The sequence below is a fragment of the Sprattus sprattus genome, assembly GCF_963457725.1.
Source record: "Sprattus sprattus genome assembly, chromosome: 6".
Lineage (NCBI taxonomy): Eukaryota > Metazoa > Chordata > Actinopteri > Clupeiformes > Clupeidae > Sprattus > Sprattus sprattus.
This window is the reverse complement of record NC_137925.1, coordinates 143,789-167,749: the sequence shown is the minus strand read 5'-3', so window position 1 is coordinate 167,749 and position 23,961 is coordinate 143,789. Positions and strand designations below refer to the sequence as shown.

At 46.3% G+C, this 23,961-nt stretch overlaps 1 protein-coding gene across 1 annotated transcript; it reads left to right on the top strand.

Annotated features, from left to right (window-relative positions):
- Positions 1-548: 548 nt before the first annotated feature.
- On the top strand, positions 549-23,532 carry sec24b (SEC24 homolog B, COPII coat complex component; the record flags this gene model as incomplete). The annotated part of the gene is made up of 24 exons (XM_080840387.1): positions 549-642; positions 1,784-2,449; positions 2,594-2,752; positions 3,563-3,688; positions 5,992-6,075; positions 7,010-7,170; positions 7,812-7,993; positions 8,362-8,464; positions 9,310-9,436; positions 10,207-10,316; positions 10,725-10,837; positions 11,160-11,278; positions 11,465-11,520; positions 12,133-12,339; positions 13,208-13,331; positions 13,991-14,149; positions 16,123-16,296; positions 16,636-16,746; positions 17,519-17,694; positions 19,107-19,244; positions 21,037-21,141; positions 21,362-21,454; positions 22,923-23,026; positions 23,372-23,532. The coding sequence occupies 24 exons, from the start codon at positions 549-551 to the stop codon at positions 23,484-23,486; spliced, it is 3,606 nt and encodes a 1,201-aa protein (XP_080696513.1). The 3' UTR covers positions 23,487-23,532.
- Positions 23,533-23,961: the final 429 nt, after the last annotated feature.

Below are 23,961 nucleotides of genomic sequence, written 5' to 3'. Positions count from 1 at the left end.
CAATGTGGTCCGATCTGTGAGTTCATCATCGGCAGGAAACTCCCATCCCTTCAGGACATCTACCACACAAGATGCCTCCGAAGAGCTGGCAGGATCCTAAAAGTCCTTGTATGTCTTGTTATGTTATGGTAGTGTGATACGGTGTCCGGTCCTAAGAATTTCAGTGCCCAGTCCGACTCTGTTGTTCTGTTCTGTGTATCTGACTATAAAAGACTTGACATAATATATGCAATTAAGCTAAATTATTGTTAGTATTAGTATTACTTTTGGCCTATTCAAGTGCATAGGGCACTGTCAGTAGTAATTTGATTGCATTTCACGCGTATCCCATTGTGGCCTTTTATTTTGAAGAGCAAAATGAGCTCAACAGAGCAAGTGCCTCTCTTGAGCTAGCATAGCAGTCGAGCAGGCTGGTGGGCTCATCCACAGCCTAGTTCTGAAGCTAACCTGATAGCTAGGTTAATGGGGAGGCATCAGCGGTGACAACCCTCCTTTCCCCGTCATACCGTATGCATCTTTTATCGACATAGAACTTAGTTGGCAGAGAGATGTCGGCGCCGGGCTACACGAATTTGAACACTTCTGTCAATTACAGCTTGAACGCAACCCAGAATGGTGGATCGGCTCCTCCGTATCAGAACGGTAAAATAGCCCGTAGTTCTGGAGATTAAGGCCTTGTTAAATGCATGTAGAGATAGCTGGCGAGGGATTGTGAGCTAACGAGCTACCTATGGAGCTATCTTCCTCCTGTTGTTTAGAGCAATATCACAGCGGGTCTCTGGAATGGTTGACAGTTATTTTCATATCTGAATCTGATATCACCATGGTCAATCAACCAAAAACCTAACATGTTTAAAGTCACTGTTTCAGTCTGTCATCCTTTAAATGTGCCTCTAGCCGTGATGGATACGTAGCCATTCTCAGCTAGCATCAGTGAAAAGCCAAAAGATTTGACAATTTTTGGCTATGAAGGTTGCTAAGCACCCTGAGTTGCTGTGTCGTTCATTGACGGTTAAATGCATTTGCGAATAGAGGGGTACCACGACATTACTAATATGAAGTCAAATTAGGGCATCATCTTGTGATGGTTACCCGAAAAGACTACTAACGTTAATGTTAAGTAAATTAAACACCAACTGTTAACGGTAATTATGACAGGTGTATGTTGGCTAGGAGATGCAGTGCTAGCTAGACAGTGCCCGCTAGCTAGGCATGGCTAAGTGTCACCGATTTTTTTAAAACCTAGCTCGTATAGGCGAACAGTGTATAATTTGACAATATCATCATAGATATGGGGGAAACCTATTAAACGCAGTTGTTGTCAGTCTCATTATCTCCAAAGATAAGTCGGTTAACTTGGCTTTCACCAGCTAACAGTCGGTATCCTATAGAAGTTAGCTAGCTGTAAATGTATCAAGCTATGTTATGCCAAGGGAATTAAAGCAAAGCTAATTGAGGAAGAAGTCTTCTTGAAGGGAACAAAAACGAGCATGCTTTAGATGGTATTATCTGGTTTATAATCATGCCAGCCGCAGTTCCTCCTTTATTCGTGGAATCAAGATGCAAATAGTAACGTTCGGATAGCTTAGTTAACTGATTATGTAGCCAGGTAGCTAAACTCAGCCAGTCAGTTGCCAATGTTGATTTAACCCTATTAATGTTATTTTGTGGAGGTTTTGCACTTTGCAGACATGAAAACATGACAAGTTAAATGATAATAACAATAGTATTGGGGGAACAGTGAATTATCCACAGCATTAAATGTCAGAATCTTCTTTTGCAGGTCCTGCGCAGTCATACCCCTCAACGTATCCAGCATCTGGCTACGGAGCTCCCCCTCAACATAACCCCTCTAGCACCGGACATTGTGTTCCAGCCTCCAGCAAGCCTCCCATTATGAACAATGATTACGCTAACTACTATAGCCAACATCAACCCCCTTTGCCACCTGCTGCTGCTGCTGGGGCAGTTACAGCCACCTCATCATATGGGGTTCCCCAGGGATCTCTGCCTCCCTCGCAACCCTACAACACAGCCAACCCCCCTGCCTCTGGAGCGCCACAGTATCCAGCAGCATACCAGCATCCCTACACTATGCCTTCTGCCTATTATGGACAGCAGTACCCCTTGTCCCAGGCGCAGTCGCAGCAACCAAATCTAATGGCAGTGTCCAGTGGCACTAACAACGGCGCTCCTCTATACCCCATTGTGTCGTACCCCTCTGCTCCGGGGAGTAGCCAGTACGGCACACTCCGATCTTCTCAGGCCCCCGTGGGACCCGGACCTGTTTCGGGGCCCAATGTGATCGTGCCCCCTGGCCAGGCTACTGGGCAGTCCATGTCCATGGGGAATGGACCTATTCCCCCCTCATCTGCCACTCCTGCTCACCAGGGCTATGGAACGGCGTCTCTTTGCCAATCAGCAACAGTTAATGGACAGACAAATGCACGTAAGTATCTGAAGGATTGATGAATGTGTGAGTGAGTGAATGAATGAATGAATGAATCCGTCACAAAGTGCTACCTAATTCTGGGACACTTTCTGAGACGCTAAGGGAATTCTTCCTGTGATGTGCTTGTTTTCTTTGTGGCAGTTCAAACCCAAACAATGCCACACTATGACCAAAGCCTCCATGGCCATATGACGTACTCCTATGGAGGGGTACCCCCCACGACACAGGGCCCTGACGGGGAGAGACTGCTTTCAGGGACCCCAGCCACCTCGGTCCATTCGTCACCAGGCCATCAGCCAGGTAAAGATAATTAAAGTGCAACCTTATTAAGTGCCATTTGTTATAAGCTGTGCATATGTGTTCATAATGAGAAGATTCCAGCAATTTCTTCACCAATGGACAAACTATGATAATGATGAGTTTGTGGATGCTGTTCGGGATAGTGTGCAACCATTGATCTAGTTCCATAAATAGAGAGTCCACTGATGAATCATGTAGAGAGTGTGTTTGTGTGCTTGCCTGTCCATACACCTGTCCATACAGCTGTCCATACCTGGCCTTCAACATGTAGCATATGAGAGATACTTTCACTACTCTCTCACTCATAGTTTTTCATACCATAATAGTGGATCGAGTATAGTGTGCATAATTTGTTCAGCCTTCATCCATGGTCTTGGATGTGTTTCTGGCACTATTCATGTTCACTCAACTTTTTCTCTGCATACTATTAATCTTTGCCAAACTGATGAATGTTAAGTTACCTATGAGGTTACTGAGCTGTCCTCAGCGGGGACAGAATGGCTGTCTTCCATGGGTGTGAATATGGACCTCCTGTAACCATGCTCACTCAGAGCTCTTTCATCTTGTTCTATCTCTACCAAGCCCTCTTCTCACTGAGTTAACCCGCTCTGCTGTGACCTGTGGTATGTTTGTACCTCTCTTCTCACTGCGTTAACCCGCTCTGCTGTGACCTGTGGTATGTTTGTACCTCTCTTCTCACTGCGTTAACCCGCTCTGCTGTGACCTGTGGTATGTTTGTACCTCTCTTCTCACTGAGTTAACCCGCTCTGCTGTGACCTGTGGTATGTTTGTACCTCTCTTTCCCCACAGGCCTGCCTTACAGATATGTTACAAATAGTGGGGTTAGCTCCGCCCCTGCCGCAGCCACCACGCCCACTGGCCAGTCCTCTTCGAGCTCAGAGGATGAGGACGATGAAGATGAGGATGAGGAAGCAGGTCGGCTTCAGCTTTTACTCCCCCCCCCCCCCACCCCGATCCCCCTACCACCCTGACTCATCTTTCTTTCTCCGCATTTACCCTTACCCTTCACTTTCCCACCATACTTTCACATTACATAAACACGTTCTGTGTCCCAAACCACCTCGCACTCATTACTGCACCCATTGCTTCGGTCCTCCAGTGACATTGCCTTGTTTGCTTGCCTCCCTGCCACAACTCCTGTTACCATCTCACCAAGTCCCTTCATGTTCCTTCCTCCATGCTGTCCATCTCATGTGGTGTTCATGCCCATCTCATGTGGTGTTCATGCCCACGCACGCTGGCCCTGGGTCGTTGCCAACATGACTGCTACAGCAAGCCTTAGTTTTTCAGTCGTTTTTCTCCCGCCTTCTGTTGTCAAAGTGTTGGAATGGGAAGTCTCTTGTGGGGCAGGGATTGTGTGTCTCAAGACAACAAAGTGCTCAAGAATGGAAAGAATCTACATCAAGAATCTGAAGGAAGAAAAACCTAGTAGTGGTTTCCCACAGCTTCTTCAATGACTCACGCTGAACACACCCTCCTTTCCAGCCTCACACTGGATCCAGCTGTTTTTCCTCTAGTTGAACTTGCATATTTTTAGAGCAAGAAAAGCATTAATAGCTCATGTGGAAATTCATCCCACAGCCTCTCGTCCCCAGTGGCCCAAACAGAAACATATTAACACACAAATCGCGTGGGGTTGGCTTGGCTATTCATCCCATGTCTTTCCCATCCAGTGACGTTCTTGGGGTGCACTTCGGGGAGAGCGGGGGTGAAGTGTGATTGCACTGGGGGTCGGGGCGGTGGGACCTCACTGGGGTGTTTTATATTTAGCCTGCTGCTAATGAGGCCCTTGTTCTGAACTCATCAGGCAGCTCCCACTGGGACTAGCCTCCAAACACAGTCACGTCACGTCACCCCCTCACACTCACCCTAGCAGCTCCCACTGGGACTAGCCTCCAAACACAGTCACGTCACGTCGCCCGCTCACACTCACCCCAGCAGCTCCCACTGGGACTAGCCTCCAAACACAGTCACGTCACGTCACCCCCTCACACTCACCCTAGCAGCTCCCACTGGGACTAGCCTCCAAACACAGTCACGTCACGTCACCCCCTCACACTCACCCTAGTTTAAAAGTCATAAAAAGCCTTTGTTTTTGGTTTCCTTCACACCCCACTGAGTTAAAAGCCTCCTGACCCACTGGCTATGTAATTACTGCATGCACTGCTGTAGGGCAGTTAATCCACTGAAGTGGCAGGTTTAGCCAGGGATAATCGGAGCTCAGCCAATGAGCAGTCGTCTTCTTTGCTTTTATCTCTCTTATGCCTAGCCTTTCTCTCTCTCTCTCCCTCCCTCCCTTATTCACTTTCTCGAACCTTCTGCTTGCCACTCTTATGACGTAGTCTCCGCTCCTGGGATACACACATGCGTACACATGCGCACATCCACACATCACCCACACACAATTATTGGATTAAGGAGGTCCATAGGGCCACAGTGCTCTGAGCTATCAGGGAGGGGGCAGCATTGGGCCACAGGTGCTCTGAGCTATCAGGGAGGGGGCAGCATTGGGCCACAGGTGCTCTGAGCTATCAGGGAGGGGGCAGCATTGGGCCACAGGTGCTCTGAGCTATCAGGGAGGGGGCAGCATTGGGCCACAGGTGCTCTGAGCTATCAGGGAGGGGGCAGCATTGGGCTGCGATGTCAGTATAGCTGCCCTCTCTAGCCCCTCGTCAGCCTTACAGAGAGAAGGCTGTCAGGGCTACTGTGTAGAGGATGGAAGGGGGCAGCACACCACCCTACCCACTGCGTGTCTCTGCCTTAGTCCTGGATGCACCCATGGCCACTACAATGGCAGCCTGTGGTTTCCTTGTGTTACCTTTGAGTGTTCTTTATTGAAAATAATGCATGCACATGTTGGCGTATGTGTGAGATTGTGTCTGTTCAGTGTATAAGTGTTTGTAATCTGTATTTATTCATAAGAGTTGGTATGGAGATTACACAGTAGGTTCTGTGGTCAGTGGATCTAACACACAGTGCATCACATCGTTGTCGCATTTAACAAGGAAAAAAAGCAACAACAAAAACACAATAAGACACAAGTCTTTTTGTCAATGTTTAATGTGTGTTTCTATTGGTTGGAGGGATGCATCTGATTGTATGGCTGTTCGTTGGATGTAAGAGTTTAATGTGTGTGTGTGTGTGTGTGTGTGTGTGTGTGTGTGTGTGTGTGTGTGTGTGTGTGTGTGTGTGTGTGTGTGTGTGTGTCCTCTCTCCAGGTGCAGACAGCTCCTCTAGCACTACTGGCAGTGCCTCCCCTGTGCCCAACAGCTATGAATCCCTGGAGGGTGGCAGTTACACAGGTGCCCTCACGTTCCCCCTCCCCCCCTGCTATTTTTGGCCCTCTGTTTGTTTTGTCGTTCATGTCTCTTTCTTTAAAAAAAAGATTGCACTCATTTTATGCATAGCTGTGGGGAATACCAAAGAAGGCATCTGTATTTACAAGAACCCAGTGGAGATTATAATGACAGTGAAAGTCATAGATAAAACCTTACTGTCGTCTCGCAGTTGAGAGAGAAAGTCTTGCATAAATTGTAGGATTGGGAATTGCTACAGAGGCAATGATACAATACTATCACGATATATGGGTTTTGTTATGATTCTTCGCATTTTACAATACAGCAAGTATTGCAATACATTGCGATTTATTTCTCCGTATATTTTGTTTCATATGTTGGGAGCTGCTGTATCGATATAATATGGGGGCAAATAATATTGCGACACTTCACAGTATCCTTTTTTTCTTCTGCCACCTCTAATAAATGATGCACAAACACTACTTCTAACACTACCCTAACACTACCATTACTTCTGTCTTCTACTTCTTTTCTTTTCTCTGCGTCTCTTTTCTACTATCACTGTTTACATTTGTCTACAAGCAAAACAAGATGACATTTCTGTCCGTTAGCACTTCCAAGTGCACTCAGTGCATGATTTATTCAGAAGTTGTTCTCATTATAAATATTATCTCTCTAAATGCAAAGCCTCTCTCTCTCCCTCTCCCTCCCCCTCTCCCTCTCTCTCCCTCTCCCTCTCTCTCTCTCTCTCCCCCTCTCTCTCCCTCTCCCTCTCTCTCCCTCTCCCTCTCTCTCCCCCTCTCTCTCTCTATCCCTCTCACCCTCTTTCTCTCATCTCTCGCTCCCTCTCCCTCTCTCTCACCCTCTTTCTCTCATCTCTCGCTCCCTCTCCCTCTCCCTCTCTCTCACCCTCTTTCTCTCATCTCTCGCTCTCTCTCAGACCCAGCATCTATTCCACCCCCTGGGGATCTGTCGCGGCAGGCTCCCTTTGGCTACTCATACCCAGCCATGCAGCCCAACTACATCCAGACAGCTCCCAGGTCCAACCCCGCCCCCTCTGCTACAGGGTACCACGGGCCTGGGTACCAGGACATGTCACAGGTGAGCTGAACTAGTCACATCTCAGGTCTGAAACACACACCGCAGGTATGCATCAGATCAGTCCATTTCTACAGTCTTCTCTGGTGGGTATCTTAATCAAGGCAATAGAGTTCTCGGCAGGGTTTGTTTACTGATGGCAGGCCCTTGAAAGTTAGGGGTGGTTGGTGTGTGTTTAAAAGTCTAGGAATTTTGTACCAAGTAGCTGTTCAATATTAATCAAACACATCAAACTTAAATGCTGCTTTTCTGATGAATAACTTGTAAAGTTTTATGTACATTTGTCTGAGAACATCCTTCAGCTTACCCATACAAGCAGCCTGGAGCTGAATGTATCATGTGTCAAAAAATGCTAGTCATTTGACGGTTTTAAACGGGTTTCTAAAGGCCTCAAATCAATAGTGTCTTTATGGTCAAGTCATGTGGCCTCATATAATCTGAGCAATGATTTAGTGACTATACCAGAAAGTATAAATATGAATATAGTTTAAATAAAGAGACCATGAAGCCAAGTATTTAAAGGCTTTAAAGTATCGAAAGGCTTTCTACAGTAAGTTCGTTCTGTACTTGTCATGAATGCATGGCACTGTTAATGTCTGTAGTCAAGGCTTGTCGTCATACTAACCTCTTATTCTGTGCTTCAGCCTTTCCCCAGCATGTCCCAGCTGTCGGCGGCCCTGGGCGGCCTGAGTGCGCCTGAGCTGACGGTGGACAGCCTGCGGCCCGTCAATCTCCTGCAGGAGCGAAACATCCTCCCCCCAACCCCCACCGCCCCTCCCGAGCCCAACCTCAGCACCGACCTCAAGAATGTCAACTGCAGCCCTGAGTAAGTGTGGCGTTCACTGTGGCCTCTCTCTCTCTCTCGCGCTCTCTTTCTCTCTTTCTCTCTCTCTCTCTCTCTCTCTCTCTCTCTCTCTCTCTCTCTCTCTCGCGCTCTCGCGCTCTCTCTCGCTCTCTCTCTCTCTCTCTCTCGCTCTCTCTCTTTTCCTTTCTCTTTCTCTAATGCATGCTTATATCGTTTCCAAAGAGCACTTCTACGATCACACGTATCTAACTGTTCACCTGTTCACCAGACATTTCACTGATGGAGAAGGACTGCCGCCGTCCATTAACAGCTTTAGGGTGCTTATTTGAGTTCTCCGCCTTTTCTTATTTTCTTCTTCCGTTTCTCCTCTCTTCCTCTTGGTGTCTCAGCACGTTCAGGTGCACACTCACCAACATCCCCCAGACCCAGGCCCTGCTGAACAAAGCCCGGCTCCCGCTAGGTCTCCTGCTGCACCCCTTCAGAGACTTGAGTGTAAGTGTAAGTTTGCTGGCTCACTCTCACGACATGGCTCTAGAACAGTTGTGGTCCACTTTCACGACATGGCTCTAGAACAGTTGGCGTCCACTTTCACGACATGGCTCTAGAACAGTTGTGGTCCACTTTCACGACATGGCTCTAGAACAGTTGTGGTCCACTTTCACTACATGGCTCTAGAACAGTTGTGGTCCACTTTCACGACATGGCTCTAGAACAGTTGTGGTCCACTTTCACTACATGGCTCTAGAACAGTTGTGGTCCACTTTCACAAAATGGCTCTAGAACAGTTGTGGTCCACTTTCACGACATGGCTCTAGAACAGTTGTGGTCCACTTTCACGACATCGCTCTAGAACAGTTGTGGTCCACTTTCACAAAATGGCTCTAGAACAGTTGTGGTCCACTTTCACGACATGGCTCTAGAACAGTTGTGGTCCACTTTCACAAAATGGCTCTAGAACAGTTGTGGTCCACTTTCTCAAAATGGCTCTAGAACAGTTGTGGCTCACTTTCACTACATGGCTCTAGAACAGTTGTGGTCCACGGTTAGCTTGATGAACAAAGATATATAATGGCAGTGAATGATCTTGTATCTTATACTGGTACATCGAGGACATTTGGCAGCATGAATATAAGATGACAAGAAAAACATGTGTAATCTGACTGGCAGTTTCCTTGTTGGGTAATCCACAAGTGTTTTTTTCCCAGAAACAAACGCTGGGACTTGCCTTCACAGAAAAAAAAAAACATTCTGTCATCTAAATCATCTCCTCCACTGTTGCGATGTTATCAGTGACCGAACTCTGAACTCTTTAAACCCTGTTCTCTGCTTCACGGCAGCAGCTACCAGTTATCACCTCCAACACCATTGTGCGCTGCCGATCGTGCCGGACCTACATCAACCCCTTCGTCTCCTTCCTGGACCAGCGGCGGTGGAAGTGTAACCTGTGCTACAGAGTGAATGATGGTGAGCTACTCTGAGCTTCTTTTCCTCTAATGCAGACTGACGTTTCACATCTGCTTGGGTCCTTGTCTGTGCTGGGCTGGGGATTTGGTGTTGGGTGTTTGCTGTTGAACTGGTAGTAGTTAGTATTCTGGAAGGTGAGCATGGTACCGAGAAATGACTGTTTCCTGAAGTGATTTTCTGGTTGCCTGATGCCAGACGCTGATTGTCTGGAGCGTGACAAAGGAGTGTGGGAGCAATGTGTAATGGCTGTAGAGAACATGTACGTCTGGTGTCCTCCATTAGGCCATTTGGTCATCACGTTTTCGAGTTTTTCTATTTAAACACTTTAAATGTGAGTAAAATAATGCTGTTGCTGTTATAACCGCAAGGATAGTCAGCTGTCTGCTGTTGTTTTGTTCTTTCCTGTTACTTATTTATTTTAGCGTATGTATTTTTAATTTAGGTGGGTATTGACTACTATGTCCCTGTAATTAAGGGAAGACTTAATAATGTACAAATCACTCAAGTGGAACCTGTTAAATCCAGTCACTGCTTTACTTGACGGGTCTGTCAGTGATGTGCCGTGTTGTACAGTCCCAGCGCTGTAAATGGGAAACAGATATAGCGGCTTGAACTGAGTCATGAACAATCCCAGTTAATCAACACAGTGGAGGGGTGTATATTGATTGGCTGTTGAGCTCAAATATCAACAACGTTTTTGTGAAACTGAATCACAGACTGCTCCTTTAAATCCGAAGAGGTGTGACGAATGGGTTGTTGGTTTCTTCCAGTTCCGGATGAGTTCATGTACAACCCAGTGACACGCTCTTACGGCGAGCCCCACAAGAGGCCCGAGATCCTGAACTCCACGGTCGAGTTCATCGCCTCCTCAGATTACATGGTGAGTCCTCTTTGTGTCTGGCTTGCTATACGGAGCCTGTATTACTCAGAGCGGTGACTCATCAAGGTCTCTCGCTGCCACTCTAGTGCCACATGGTTTTTCTTGTGTTTCTCTTTCATCCGTTTTCTTTTCATCATCATTTGTGGTCCTTTACAGCCATGAAATGATCCAGATCTGAATGAACAGACCCTTTCATAAACAGCCTATCACATCAGGGTGACTGATTTAAAAACTACTCTTAGGCAGCAGCCTGCAGGGGGAATGAGGTCTGCTTGCTTATGAATGTTGTAATGGTGGAAGTCTCAGGCTGTAGGTTCAATTGGGAAAAGCTCACGTTGTGGAGAGAGACTTTTTAGTTGTTCATTTTCCAAGTTTGAATGTCTAACTCGGCCCCCCTCCTTCCTCTAGTTGCGGCCCCCTCAGCCCGCGGCCTACCTGTTTGTGCTGGACGTGTCCCACAATGCTGTGGAGGGAGGATACCTGAATGTCTTCTGTCAGTCGCTGCTAGAGAACCTGGACAAGTGAGTACAGTACACCTCTTCTAAACGCACTCCTGATGATATCTCTGTCTGATAATATCTCTGTCTGATGTCATTTGTTGCCGCCTCCTTCTAAAGTGTAACCATGTTGGCCTAGTGGTGTGAGTAATGTCAGTAGCATGTGTCTGGGAAGGAATTTAACAGCATTTCCCCCCACAAACACGTATGTCTGCCAACCCCTATTTTGCAGTGCACGCAAGTAAAGGCTATTTATTATGATCACTAAGAAGTGTGTATTGTTCCCTGTGTCGTAAGATGCTTATAAAACATAAACGTGAAATGAAATGTACTGAATGTGTTGTAGGTTGCCAGGGGATACCCGCTCGCGAGTGGGCTTCTTGACGTTTGACAGCACCATTCACTTCTACAACCTACAGGAGGGTCTTTCCCAGCCTCAAATGCTTGTGGTCTCAGATATTGACGGTATGTCACAAAACCGTGAATTGATTGATTGATTGATTGATTGTTTGTTTGTTTGTTTGTTTGTTGTCCAGGCTCTTTATCTATGTTATTTTGAATGCATTTGCTCTGGCACGAGCTATAAATCTCAAGTCTTACACCGTAGCATTAACATTGTCGGTTAACCTTAACTTTTGTTTTGTTTTGTAGATGTTTTTATTCCTACTGCTGACAGTCTCCTAGTCAATCTGAAGGAAAGTAAGGAAGTAAGTTTATTTCAAGAGTTCCTCATATTGCAACAATCTTTCATGTTCATACGTGGATGGGTGTTTTTTTTCTCCTTTTTTTCTCTCTCTTCTCGTTAGCAATATTTTGTTCCCATGGCAAAACACATAATAGGAAAACTACGCACAGCAACGCTAGAACCCCCCTCAAATGAACTAGAAAGTCACATATGCAAAAAGGAGAAAATGTAACTAATATAAGATGTGAGACACGTCCAGCACAAACAAGAAGAGCGCAGGTTGAGGGGGCCGCAACTAGAAGGATGGGGAGGGGGGAAAAAAGGGACATAGGAAGATATTTAACCTTTGAAAATGAATGATACTGGAGGTGAGAAGAGCAGTGTATTTCCTGTTGACCTGTTGAGCGTCATTCATGTGTGTGTATTTTGCTGTGGACCTGTTGAGCGTCATTCATGTGTGTGTATTTTGCTGTTGACCTGTTGAGCGTCATTCATGTGTGTATTTCCTGTTGACCTGTTGAGCGTCATTCATGTGTGTGTATTTCCTGTTGACCTGTTGAGCGTCATTCATGTGTGTATTTTGCTGTTGACCTGTTGAGCGTCACTCATGTGTGTGTATTTTGCTGTCCCCCAGCTAGTGAAGGACCTGCTGAATGCTCTCCCCAGCATGTTCACACACACGCAGGAGACCCACAGTGCCTTGGGCCCGGCACTGCAGGCCGCCTATAAGCTCATGTCCCCCACGGGCGGCCGCGTGTCCGTGTTCCAGACCCAGCTGCCCACACTGGGGGCCGGGGCGCTGCAGTCACGAGAGGACCCCAACAAGAGATCCAGCACCAAGGCAAGGCATTGTGTGCTCCCACCCACACCACCATCACTACTACTGCACATGTGTCAATATCACCACCATCACTACTACTGCACATGTGTCAATATCACCACCATCACTACTACTGCACATGTGTCAATATCACCACCATCACTACTACTGCACATGTGTCAATATCACCACCATCACTACTACTGCACATGTGTCAATATCACCACCATCACTACTACTGCACATGTGTCAATATCACCACCATCACTACTACTGCACATGTGTCAATATCACCACCATCACTACTACTGCACATGTGTCAATATCACCACCATCACTACTACTGCACATGTGTCAATATCACCACCATCACTACTACTGCACATGTGTCAATATCACCACCATCACTACTACTGCACATGTGTCAATATCACCACCATCACTACTACTGCACATGTGTCTATCACCACCATCACTACTACTGCACATGTGTCAATATCACCACATCACTACTACTGCACATGTGTCAATATCACCACCATCACTACTACTGCACATGTGTCAATATCACCACCATCACTACTACTGCACATGTGTCAATATCACCACCATCACTACTACTGCACATGTGTCTATCACCACCATCACTACTACTGCACATGTGTCAATTTCACCACATCACTACTACTGCACATGTGTCAATTTCACCACATCACTACTACTGCACATGTGTCAATTTCACCAACATTGGCTGGCCGTGGCTTGCTATGATCCTTTGTGCTTCACATGTGAGCCAGTGAAATGCTGTCATGTAACATGTCTGTGTCTGTGTCTGTGACTGTGTCTGTGTCTGTGTCTGTGTCTGTGTCTGTGTCTGTGTGTTTTGAAGGGGGTTCAGCACTTGGGACCAGCCACTGACTTCTACAAGAAGCTAGCCCTGGACTGCTCTGGCCAGCAGATTGCAGTGGACCTCTTCCTACTCAGCTCTCAGTATTCCGACCTGGCATCATTAGGTACCTCCCACCTCCACCCACTTTACATAGTAGGGTAGGGTGTCATATGGCATCATTAGGTACCTCCCACCACCACCAGCTTTAGATAGTAGGGTAGGGTGTCATATGGCATCATTAGGTACCTCCCACCACCACCAGCTTTAGAAAGTAGGGTAGGGTGTCATATGGCATCATTAGGTACCTCCCACCACCACCAGCTTTAGATAGTAGGGTAGGGTGTCATATGGCATCATTAGGTACCTCCCACCACCACCAGCTTTAGATAGTAGGGTAGGGTGTCATGTTAAATGTTTAAACTGAACATTCACAATGTAAATAGTGAGACACACAAGGGACAAAGTGACCCACTTTCTGTTTATTTTCAACGAGTTAATGATTTACAAAGTAACAAGAGTAAAGCCTGTCCAGTCAAGGGTCTCAGCGAGTTTACAGTGTTTTGTCTCAGACATCTACTTACTTATTAGCTAACGTTAGCTGGCCAAAAGTGAACACATATCAGTAATTATAAAAAAAACTACTGTTTCATTGTGATGATACAAGATTTTGTGATGATAAGAGACTCTAAACATTGAGCTGAACAAGTTTGCACAATAGTAACCACAACTCTCTCTCTCTCTCTCTCTCTCTCTCTCTCTCTCTCTCTCTCTCTCTCTCTGTAGCGTGTGTTTCCAAGTACTCTGCGGGCAGCATCTTCTACTACCCAACATTCCATCACGTGCACAATCCAGCCCAGCGGGACAAGTTCCAGAAGGATCTGCAGCGCTACCTCACCAGGAAGATTGGCTTCGAGGCCGTCATGAGGATACGCTGCACTAAAGGTGTGCTGCCCTAGTGCAGTGTCCGTCCACCAGATGTATTTACATATGCAGATATTTATATATTATATATACAGTGGTGGCCAAAATTATTAGAACACCTGACAGATCTGAGAATAATTAACTTTTTTTTGCCTCCAAAACATGATTTAATTTCATAATGTTCATGAAACATGCAGATGGTTGTTCTGAGCACAACAAATATCAGATGAAGTGATTCCTACTGTTTTTATCACATTACAGCAGCACATCTCTCTAGCATAGAGTCAATATATTTCTTGAGAACCTCAACAATAATGTTATCCCATGCCTTCTGCAACTCAAGCCAAAGGCTTTCCTTGGAATTTACAGTAGATCTGTCAAGTTAATTTTCCAACTTGCCCCGAATTTGCTTGATGGGTTTGAAGTCCGGACTTTGAGAGGGCCGGTCCATAATTTTCAATGTTCCAGCAGATTCCTTGTCGCCGGTAGATCCGGCAATAGTTAAAATAATGTTTAGGGTCATTGTCCTCTTGGAAAATAAATCCAGGCCCAATAAGACGTCTCCAAGAAGGAACTCCATGCCTCACCAGAAATGTTGTGGTATACTTTTGTATCCATGATGCCATCAAAATAGCCAAAGTCACCTGTTCCTGAGGCTTAAATTACACCCCACACTATAATACTACCCCCTCCTTGTTTAACTGTTGGCAAGAGACACTCATTTTTATATCTCTCCCCCTCACTTCATGGAACATACACGCTTTGCTTGTTGCCAAACTATTCAAACCTAGACTCATCAGTACACAACACTTAAACCAATCTTTATTTGTCCATTTCTTGTGATCTTTTGCAAATTTCAGGCGTTACACTCAATTGTTCTCTTTCAGTAATGTTTCTTTGCTGCTATTCTGCCAAAAAGTCCTTCTTCTCCCAGTTTCCGACGGACAGTTCTTGAAGACACTGTTGCACCATTAGTCATTGTGATGTTGATCTCGTCACACAGTTCTTGTAAAGTCTTTCTTCGGTCCTGAAGACTGAGAATTTTGAGATGCTTCACTTGTGTGTCTGAGAGTTTCTTTTTGAAATCTCTCCCCTTTCGGTTCTGGTGCCATGGTGGTCTAAAGTGTACTTTACAGTGCTGGGACTGCATCTCAAGTCCTTGGCTATGGGGCAGTAACTCCAGCCAGCATCAAAAAAAGCCTTTATTCGAACCCGTTGCTCACTCGTTAGCTCCTTCTTCACCTTAGCCATGTTCAAAGAGCAACATGTGCTTCAAGACTGCTTCTAGAGGCTTTGGATCTATACAATTTTGTGGTGTGGCCTCAGTGACAAAACCCTGATGTTACCAATCACTTAATGAGCAGGATAGGCCTTGTACATTCAAAAGAATCACTGAGCTGTGTCCTGAGACTCTTGCATCACCATCAATTTAACCACAATAACACCTGACAATGATTACACAAGTCATATCGCTTCTTCTGTGCAGGAACATGATTGTGTGAAATTGACAGTGAAAAAGGCCTAGCTTGTTTTTGTACGGAAAATGACCTAAATCTCATTATGATGGCTCTATTCTATGATTAATAGAGCATAATGATGACTTTGTACATATTTAATTAGTTTTTAGGGTATTTTAATGGCCAATTCAACAAAAACAACTGAAAACTCTTAAATATGTCTAGTGTTCTAATAATTTTGGCCACCACTGTATATATATATATTATATATATTTATAGCTCGCATATAATATACAGAATGTTTGAGTCATGCAAAGATTCAGTGATAATGAAATGTATGTTCCGTGCATGTCTAAATGTGTAGAGATTCCCACTTGGCAGTGTATTAGCAATCATTGTGTGTCAAATATATCCCTGTGATCATACATCTATTATTATATTCTTTCCTGTTATAATTATCTCTTAACTGGATATAAAAGTGTCCGTTGCTTAGTGTTGGCTGTCTAACATGTGTGCTCGTGTCCTATTGGTCAACAGGGCTGTCCATCCATACATTCCATGGCAACTTCTTCGTGCGCTCGACCGACCTGCTGTCTCTGGCCAACGTGAACCCGGACTCGGGCTTCGCCGTGCAGATGTCCATCGAGGAGAGCCTGGCCGACACGTCGCTGGCCTGCTTCCAGGCAGCGCTGCTCTACACCTCCAGTAAAGGTGAGCAGGAGCTCTGTCGCTTAGGGCCGCTTAGACAAAGGAGCTGGTGCTGCCACCTGCTGTCTAAAGCTGTGTAGTACACGTTGCAACTGAGTCCACATTAGGGATTGTGTCAGTAGATCGTTACTTTTATAATGCTTGTTGCTTATTGCTTGATTTGTTATGTTTGTGTTATGAACCCTATGTAAATTTGAGTGGTGCTGTAGTAATGTAGGTTTAGTCTTTATGTTGGTTAGTTGTGTAAACATGGGAGACATAGAGTAGGAATGAACCTGCGTGGCATTGTGAAAAAGGAGTCTGGGTGTGTGTGTGTGTGTGTGTGTGCTGTGTCCCTGGCAGGGAAGAGACGGATCAGAGTGCACACCCTCTGTCTGCCGGTGGTCAGCCAGCTGAGCGATGTGTTTGCAGGGGCGGATGCTCAGGCCATCACGTGCTTACTAGCTAACATGGGTGAGTGGAAAAACAAACAGACAGCTCTGTGTTTGTGTGTGTGTGTGTGCACGTGTGTGTCTGTGTGTGTCTGTGTGTGTCTGTGTGTGTGCACGTGTTTGCATGCGGTGTGTGAAGTGGACATGGCCAGACCACCCTCCCTAACGGCATATTTGCACACTTAATAGAGAAGTCAATGACCCGTCACAGTGCAGTCTCATTCCCGTCACAGTGCAGTCTCATTCCCGTCACAGTGCAGTCTCATTCCCGTCACAGTGCAGTCTCATTCCCGTCACAGTGCAGTCTCACAGTGCAGTCTCATTCCCGTCACAGTGCAGTCTCATTCCCGTCACAGTGCAGTCTCATTCCCGTCACAGTGCAGTCTCATTCCCGTCACAGTGCAGTCTCATTCCCGTCACAGTGCAGTCTCATCACAGTGCAGTCTCATTCCCGTCACAGTGCAGTCTCAGTCCTGCAATGGTCTGTCTGTGTGCACACTCTCTTCGGAGCTGTATGAGCTTTGGGTTATGGTTAATCATTCACAGAACTCAAATAACTACTCCTCCTATATGACTGTGTGTCTGTGTGTGTGTGTGTGTGTGTGTGTGTGTGTGTGTCTGTGTGTGTGTCTGTGTATGTGTGTGACTGTCTATGTGTGTGTCTGTGTGTGTGTGTGTGTGTGTGTGTCTGTCTATGTGTGTGTCTGTGTGTGTGTGTGTGTGTGTGTGTCTGTCTATGTGTGTGTCTGTCTATGTGTGTGTCTGTCTATGTGTGTGTCTGTGTGTGCACGCAGCCATTGACCGGTCGATATCGTCGAGCCTGACCGACGCGCGGGATGCGCTGTTGAACGCGGTAGTGGACTCCCTGTCGGCGTACCGTGCCAACGGCTCCAACCTGCAGCCCGCCGGCCTCATCGCCCCCGCCGCCCTGCAGCTCTTTCCCCTCTACGTGCTGGCGCTGCTCAAACAGGTGGGGGCGCTCTTGCTCACGGCCTCACTTTTGCAAAACACATTAGATCACATCACATCACAAACACTGTCAGATCTGAACATCTTGGGGCAATTCCATTGTCAGTTTGCATTTGTCTATCTTAGCTGCGCTTTAGAACTGGACTACTTGAAGCAGGAGTTTCAGGAGTATAACGCAGAGCTGTTTCAGGAGTATAACACAGAGCTGTTTCAGGAGTATAACACAGAGCTGTTTCAGGAGTATAACACAGAGCTGTTTCAGGAGTATAACACAGAGCTGTTTCAGGAGTATAACGCAGAGCTGTTGAACGTGATTGCTGTGTAAAGCAAGCTTGGGTTCAGCTGATGCGCTGCTACACCGTCTAGGAACTGGAACAACAAAACCCAGGCCATACAATGGTACAAGATTGGCATGATATTAATAATATGAATGATCCACGAAAATATCAATATGCTATTATTAAAAGGTTGGGAAAGGATGTCCACACTAGGGATGGGCATTTCAAGCAAAAATAATATCCCGTAATCGCTGGGAACTATTGGACTATTATTTAACATGGGCTAAAGCTATAGGTTAAGGCATGGGTGCTCGTGACACAGCAATGGGGCTCAAGAAGCCAAGTTCTTCCACATCATGTGAGTTTATAACCAACTCTATAACCGTGTTCGACTCTAAAACTCAGCTATGCTGATGGCAGAGCAATCGCTCCCTTGAGTTTCGTCTAAAGAGTTATGTACAGAGTGTCTGTAGATTCAGCTCGTCAGGCCAGTTTTGAGCTATTCAGACGGCATCTAGATGAAGGCTTGGAGGTATTCTAATGGGATGCTTTGCTCATACCTGCCCGAATCGTCCCTCTTTAATTGCTCGTTTGAATGTATATCTCCTAACATTAAGTTAAGTATATACTATATATTTATGTATAGGGTTAGTGTTAACTTGAGCTCTTCTGAATGAAACAGGTGGCACACTCTGTGATGCACAGAGCCATTTCCAGTTGACCTGGTATATTCACTCCCATGATTTCACTTCCTCCTGGTAACCCTGTCTGCCCCCCCCTCTCCCTCCTCCTGTCTGCCCCCCCCTCTCCCTCCTCCTGGTTACCCTGTCTGCCCCCCCCTCTCCCTCCTCCTGGTTACCCTGTCTGCCCCCCCCTCTCCCTCCTCCTGGTTACCCTGTCTGCCCCCCCCTCTCCCTCCTCCTGTCTGCCACCCCTCTCCCTCCTCCTGGTTACCCTGTCTGCCCCCCCTCTCCCTCCTCCTGTCTGCCCCCCCCTCTCCCTCCTCCTGGTTACCCTGTCTGCCCCCCCTCTCCCTCCTCCTGTCTGCCCCCCCCTCTCCCTCCTCCTGGTTACCCTGTCTGCCCCCCCCTCTCCCTCCTCCTGTCTGCCCCCCCTCTTCCTCCTCCTCCTCCAGAAAGCCCTGCGCACTGGCACCAGCACACGCCTGGACGACCGCGTCTTCAACATGTGCGACTTCAAGAGCCAACCCCTTTGGCACGTCATGCGCATGGTGCACCCGGACCTCTACCGCATAGACAGCCTATCAGACCAGGTGGGAGCCTCCAGGCCTCTGGAAGCCTTCTAATGTCTATACTGTTACCTTTTACCCTAAGGTAGAGAGAGAGAGAGTGTGTGAAACTAGTTCGTGAAACTAGTAAAATTGTAGGTATGTTAATGCTTTCATGCTAGCACTTGCGTTCTTCCCAAGGTAGAGAGTGTGATTAATGTGTAAGCTTGAGTACTTCATTTGATTCCAGGGGGGTGAAGCGTTTAGCCTTAAGAGTTCCCATGCACCTTGAGGGTTCTGGTGGGTGCTTGAGTTCCCATGCACCTTGAGGGTTCTGGTGGGTGCTTGGAGTTGAAACGGTTGAGATTCAAGGGCTTGGAAGTTAGGGACATTTCTCTTGGTTCCCACACTCCTTGGAAACCCTGGAAAGTACTTGTGTTTGAGACAAAGAGTTCGGTAACAGATTGAAGGACTTAAATGAAGTTCATTGCAATTTAAACTGAAGTCAGGGAAAATGATATTTGCATTGTTTTGGCAAAGACTGCACAACATTGCTGCCTGTGGTGGTTTTCATGTATATTGTCACTAGTATCACCATGTGTCATTTGTCAAAGGACGGGTACATCTTAGGGCGTGGACAATTGCATAATTCTAGAAATGGAGTGATCGTTTCCAGAAAAACATGAGGTTTTTTTCTGTACATTGGGGGAAAACCTGGTCAGCATTAGTACCAACCCCAACCGTTAAAATGTTTTCTCGTATCTAATTTTTTCAATATAAAATGAATTGTTTAGCTGTCCGTGTAGTAGCCTAGTCTCTTATGTGACAGACTCGATGGTAGAGCCACCGTTGAGAAATCTGTCCACAACTCGCATGACGGTCACAATGACATTAGCAGTTCTTAAACTAGCATCACCTGATTAATGAGTACTCAATGTCAATGTAGGAACTTACTCTATGAAACCCCTAGTGCATCTTGCTTTTAAAAGGTGCAGAATAGTGTTTGAAAGGCCTTGAATGTGAGCACACTTGCAAATCCTTGTAAAGGTCTGCTGCACCAGAGTATAAAATATAAATCTCTTTCTATGGGACATGTAGCTAGGAATTGTGCACAGCAATCAAAACAATGCAATGTGTTGTAAGTGCTTTGGTCACAGCATAAACCAGCGTGTTGCATTATGAGAAGACTGAACCAGCATGTTGCATTATGAGAAGACTGTGCTTTGGTCACAGCATAAACCAGCATGTTGCGTAATGAGAAGACTGTGCTTTGGTCAGAGCATAAACCAGCATGTTGCGTAATGAGAAGACTGAACCAGCATGTTGCATTATGAGAAGACTGTGCTTTGGTCAGAGCATAAAGCAGCATGTTGCGTAATGAGAAGACTGTGCTTTGGTCACAGCATAAAGCAGCGTGTTGCGTAATGAGAAGACTGTGCTTTGGTCAGAGCATAAACCAGCATGTTGCATTATGAGAAGACTGTGCTTTGGTCACAGCATAAAGCAGCGTGTTGCGTAATGAGAAGACTGTGCTTTGGTCACAGCATAAAGCAGCGTGTTGCGTAATGAGAAGACTGTGCTTTGGTCACAGCATAAAGCAGCGTGTTGCGTAATGAGAAGACTGTGTTGCTCCGTGTGGTAATGTGTTTTGTTCTTCTTGAGTCTTCGATGAGGTTATGGTGAGGAGCGGTCAGCACATGCTGTTATTGAAATGCGCTCCTCAGACACTCTCCGTAGTGGAGGCACACCCACCTCCCCTGTGCCTGAAAGACAAACACAACCTGTTTTCACATTTGTTTATTTTTAAATCACACTCCCTTCCTTTTTTCCCCTGCAGAGGGCGCTGCGCCTGAATGACACTGTGGTTCCCCAGCCTCCCCGTCTGCAGCTCACAGCAGAGAAGCTGACCAGGGATGGAGCTTTCCTCATGGACTGTGGCAATGTGAGTAACCCCACCCCCCCCAATCCCTTAACTAAAATGATAAGTGAAAGTTAGACAGTGAAGTGTCAGCAAAATGTCATTGTAAAAAATGCCAAGGTCTTTTAGCACTGCATGAATTGTTTGCCGGTGTTGTAAGTTTAAACACATTGGCCAAGACGCGTATGATAACAGCTCAACTCAAGAGTGTATTTAATGTCTCCCCTGTTGCCTGCTCTCACAGGTGCTTTACCTCTGGGTGGGCAAGTGTTGCAGTGAGATGTTCATTCAAGATGTGCTGGGCTGCCCAAACTATGCGTCCATTCCTCCTAACATGGTAAGTCATTGAGCACTAGGCTTGGCATTGATGCGTTTTTCATGCATAAATTGTCCAAATGATCATGGATCTTTAGTGACATTCTTTTCAGATAGAAGGCAATAGTTAACTAAGCTGTTAAGGCTTACCGATTACCGGCTTACCAATTAGCGCCACTAGATGTAGCCGTATTAGATTGCCTGTTTGTGAACGAGCAGTGGAGTTGTTAGGTCAGATTGTTTCATCATAACAAATTAAAAGGTAATCATTTCAGCAAATTATGAGAGCAGGCACCTTGAGTTGAGTATGATGAAGTTATACACAGATATACTGTATGTTATGTAACCTAGATAAAACAATAGCCTATGCTTATGTTAAGCATTATGAAACGTTATGAAAGGCCAACATAATATCAGTCTCATCATGACAAAACATGACACTGTTACTGATCCCGACAAGTGAAGACTGATGTGGCTCGCCATGGTCTCATAACTTATATATTGTGGTAATAGGGTGTTTATTAGTATTCAACTTGATTGGATGAAAAATATTCTGCACCGTATCACCTTTTGTGCTCAGAAGAGATGGTGTAAAATAGCTTAGTCGTTTCATATAATCGATATAAGATTGACATTATTATTATGTATTACATGTTTGTCGACCCTTCTCAAAAGGCTTAGAAGGGGCTGACTGCACGCCACTGATAGCTTCATACGTATTTGTCAGTTTACACACATCCACCATCAGCACAAGAGTAGGGGTGTGAAAGGCCCTCTTGTGATATCCGAAACAACATTAAACAGACGGGCAACTGAAATTACACCTCAAAAGCATATTGTTAAAATGATGTGCCGATCAATGGTCAATATGTTTATCCTTTACTACATTCCCTCTGATCACCCACTCTAGTGCATTCTATGTGTAAACACTGGGATCCCAGTCTCATAAGCTGCTATGGGTGCTGTTATTATGTCTCAGTAGCCTGTCTTCAAGGCATTTCTTTAGGATTTAGTGTGGGGGCTTTTATAGCACACTAAGGGAGATGTAATGTTTGTTTTGGTAAGGATGGGAGTCTCCAATATAACACTGCAGCCTCTAGAGATAGTGTGTGTGTGTGTGTGTGTGTGTGTGTGTGTGTGTGTGTGTGTGTGTGTGTGTGTGTGTGTGTGTGTGTGTGTGTGTGTGTGTGTGTGTGTGTGTGTGTGTGTGTGTGTGTGTGTGTGTGTGTGTGTGTGTGTGTGTGTGGTTGGGGTGGACTCCTCGTGAACCACATATTTCATCCAGCCACTGAAGAGGCCTGTGGGTTGTGTGGGCAGACGCCGTAGTCGGATATTTGGGATATTTGACATTCAAGACCCACACATTTCCTCTCGTCATACCGTGGCGTGATAATCTCGAGACATGATTGTGAAAACAGGGAGAAGTAGTAGAAAGGAGAGAAAATAAAGAGTAGTGGAGGATGAGCTTTTGTTTCTCTGCCTGTGGCTAGACGCAGATTCCTGAGCTGGAGAACCCGGACTCGGAACAGTTACACACGTTCCTGTCGTGGCTTCAGGAGACGCGGAGCTTCTGTCCGGCTCTCTACGTGGTGAAGTACGTCCCCTGTGTGTTGTGTGTGTGTGTGTGTGTGTGTGTGTGTATTGCAGTGGCAGTGTATGTGTAGCAGCCTTTGTGTGTGGATACATGCAAGTATGCACATTTGTTGTGTGTGTGTTGAGGGTGACTGCATTACAATGTGAAATCATTTAATTATTTAAACACCTTAGTCGGGTTATGCAATTCCCACAGAGAGAGAACCTTCAACAAAAATAATAAAGGCATTTTCCATTGCAATTACATTTGACTCAAATCTCCCACAAATCTCCTTGTATTATTTTGTCACGCCAGACAGCCTGCAGAGTTCCCTGTGTAAACACGCTCTGTGTATCTCCCTCTCAGGGACGAGGCGTCAGCCAAGAGCGGCTTCTTCCAGCACCTGGTGGAGGACCGCACGGAGTCGGCCTTCTCCTACTACGAGTTCCTGCTCCACATCCAGCAGCAGATGACCAAGTAGATGGCGGACTAGACCTGGAGGCAGAGGACACCCGTGCACACACCCCCTCACCCAACCCCCCCCCCCCCCCCACCCCCGTCCTGCCCCAACCCCCCGGTCCTGCCACCACCCCCCCTGTCCTGTTCTGCCCCCACGTCCCCTTCCTCTGCAGCGTTTGAAATCTTAGTTGACGAGGCACATGTTTAGCAGGAAGCCCCATTCTCACCTGAGGGAGACTTTAGAGTAGGAGATTGTTGGTAGGGTTGGGGTTGGGGTTGGGTAAGTGTGAGACAAGAAAGAAAAGAATCCCTGCCAATGACTTTGTTTTTACATTGTTGATGTTTTTGTTGTTGAGGGAAGTGGAGATGGAAACAGAAAGAAGATGGAGGTGCAGCTGATGGAGCAGCCCTCTGGGCCAGTTCCCTGGACCTCACCCTGCCCCCGACCCCCATCATGTTTCCTTCATCCACCCCTGTACACTCACCTGCTACTGCTA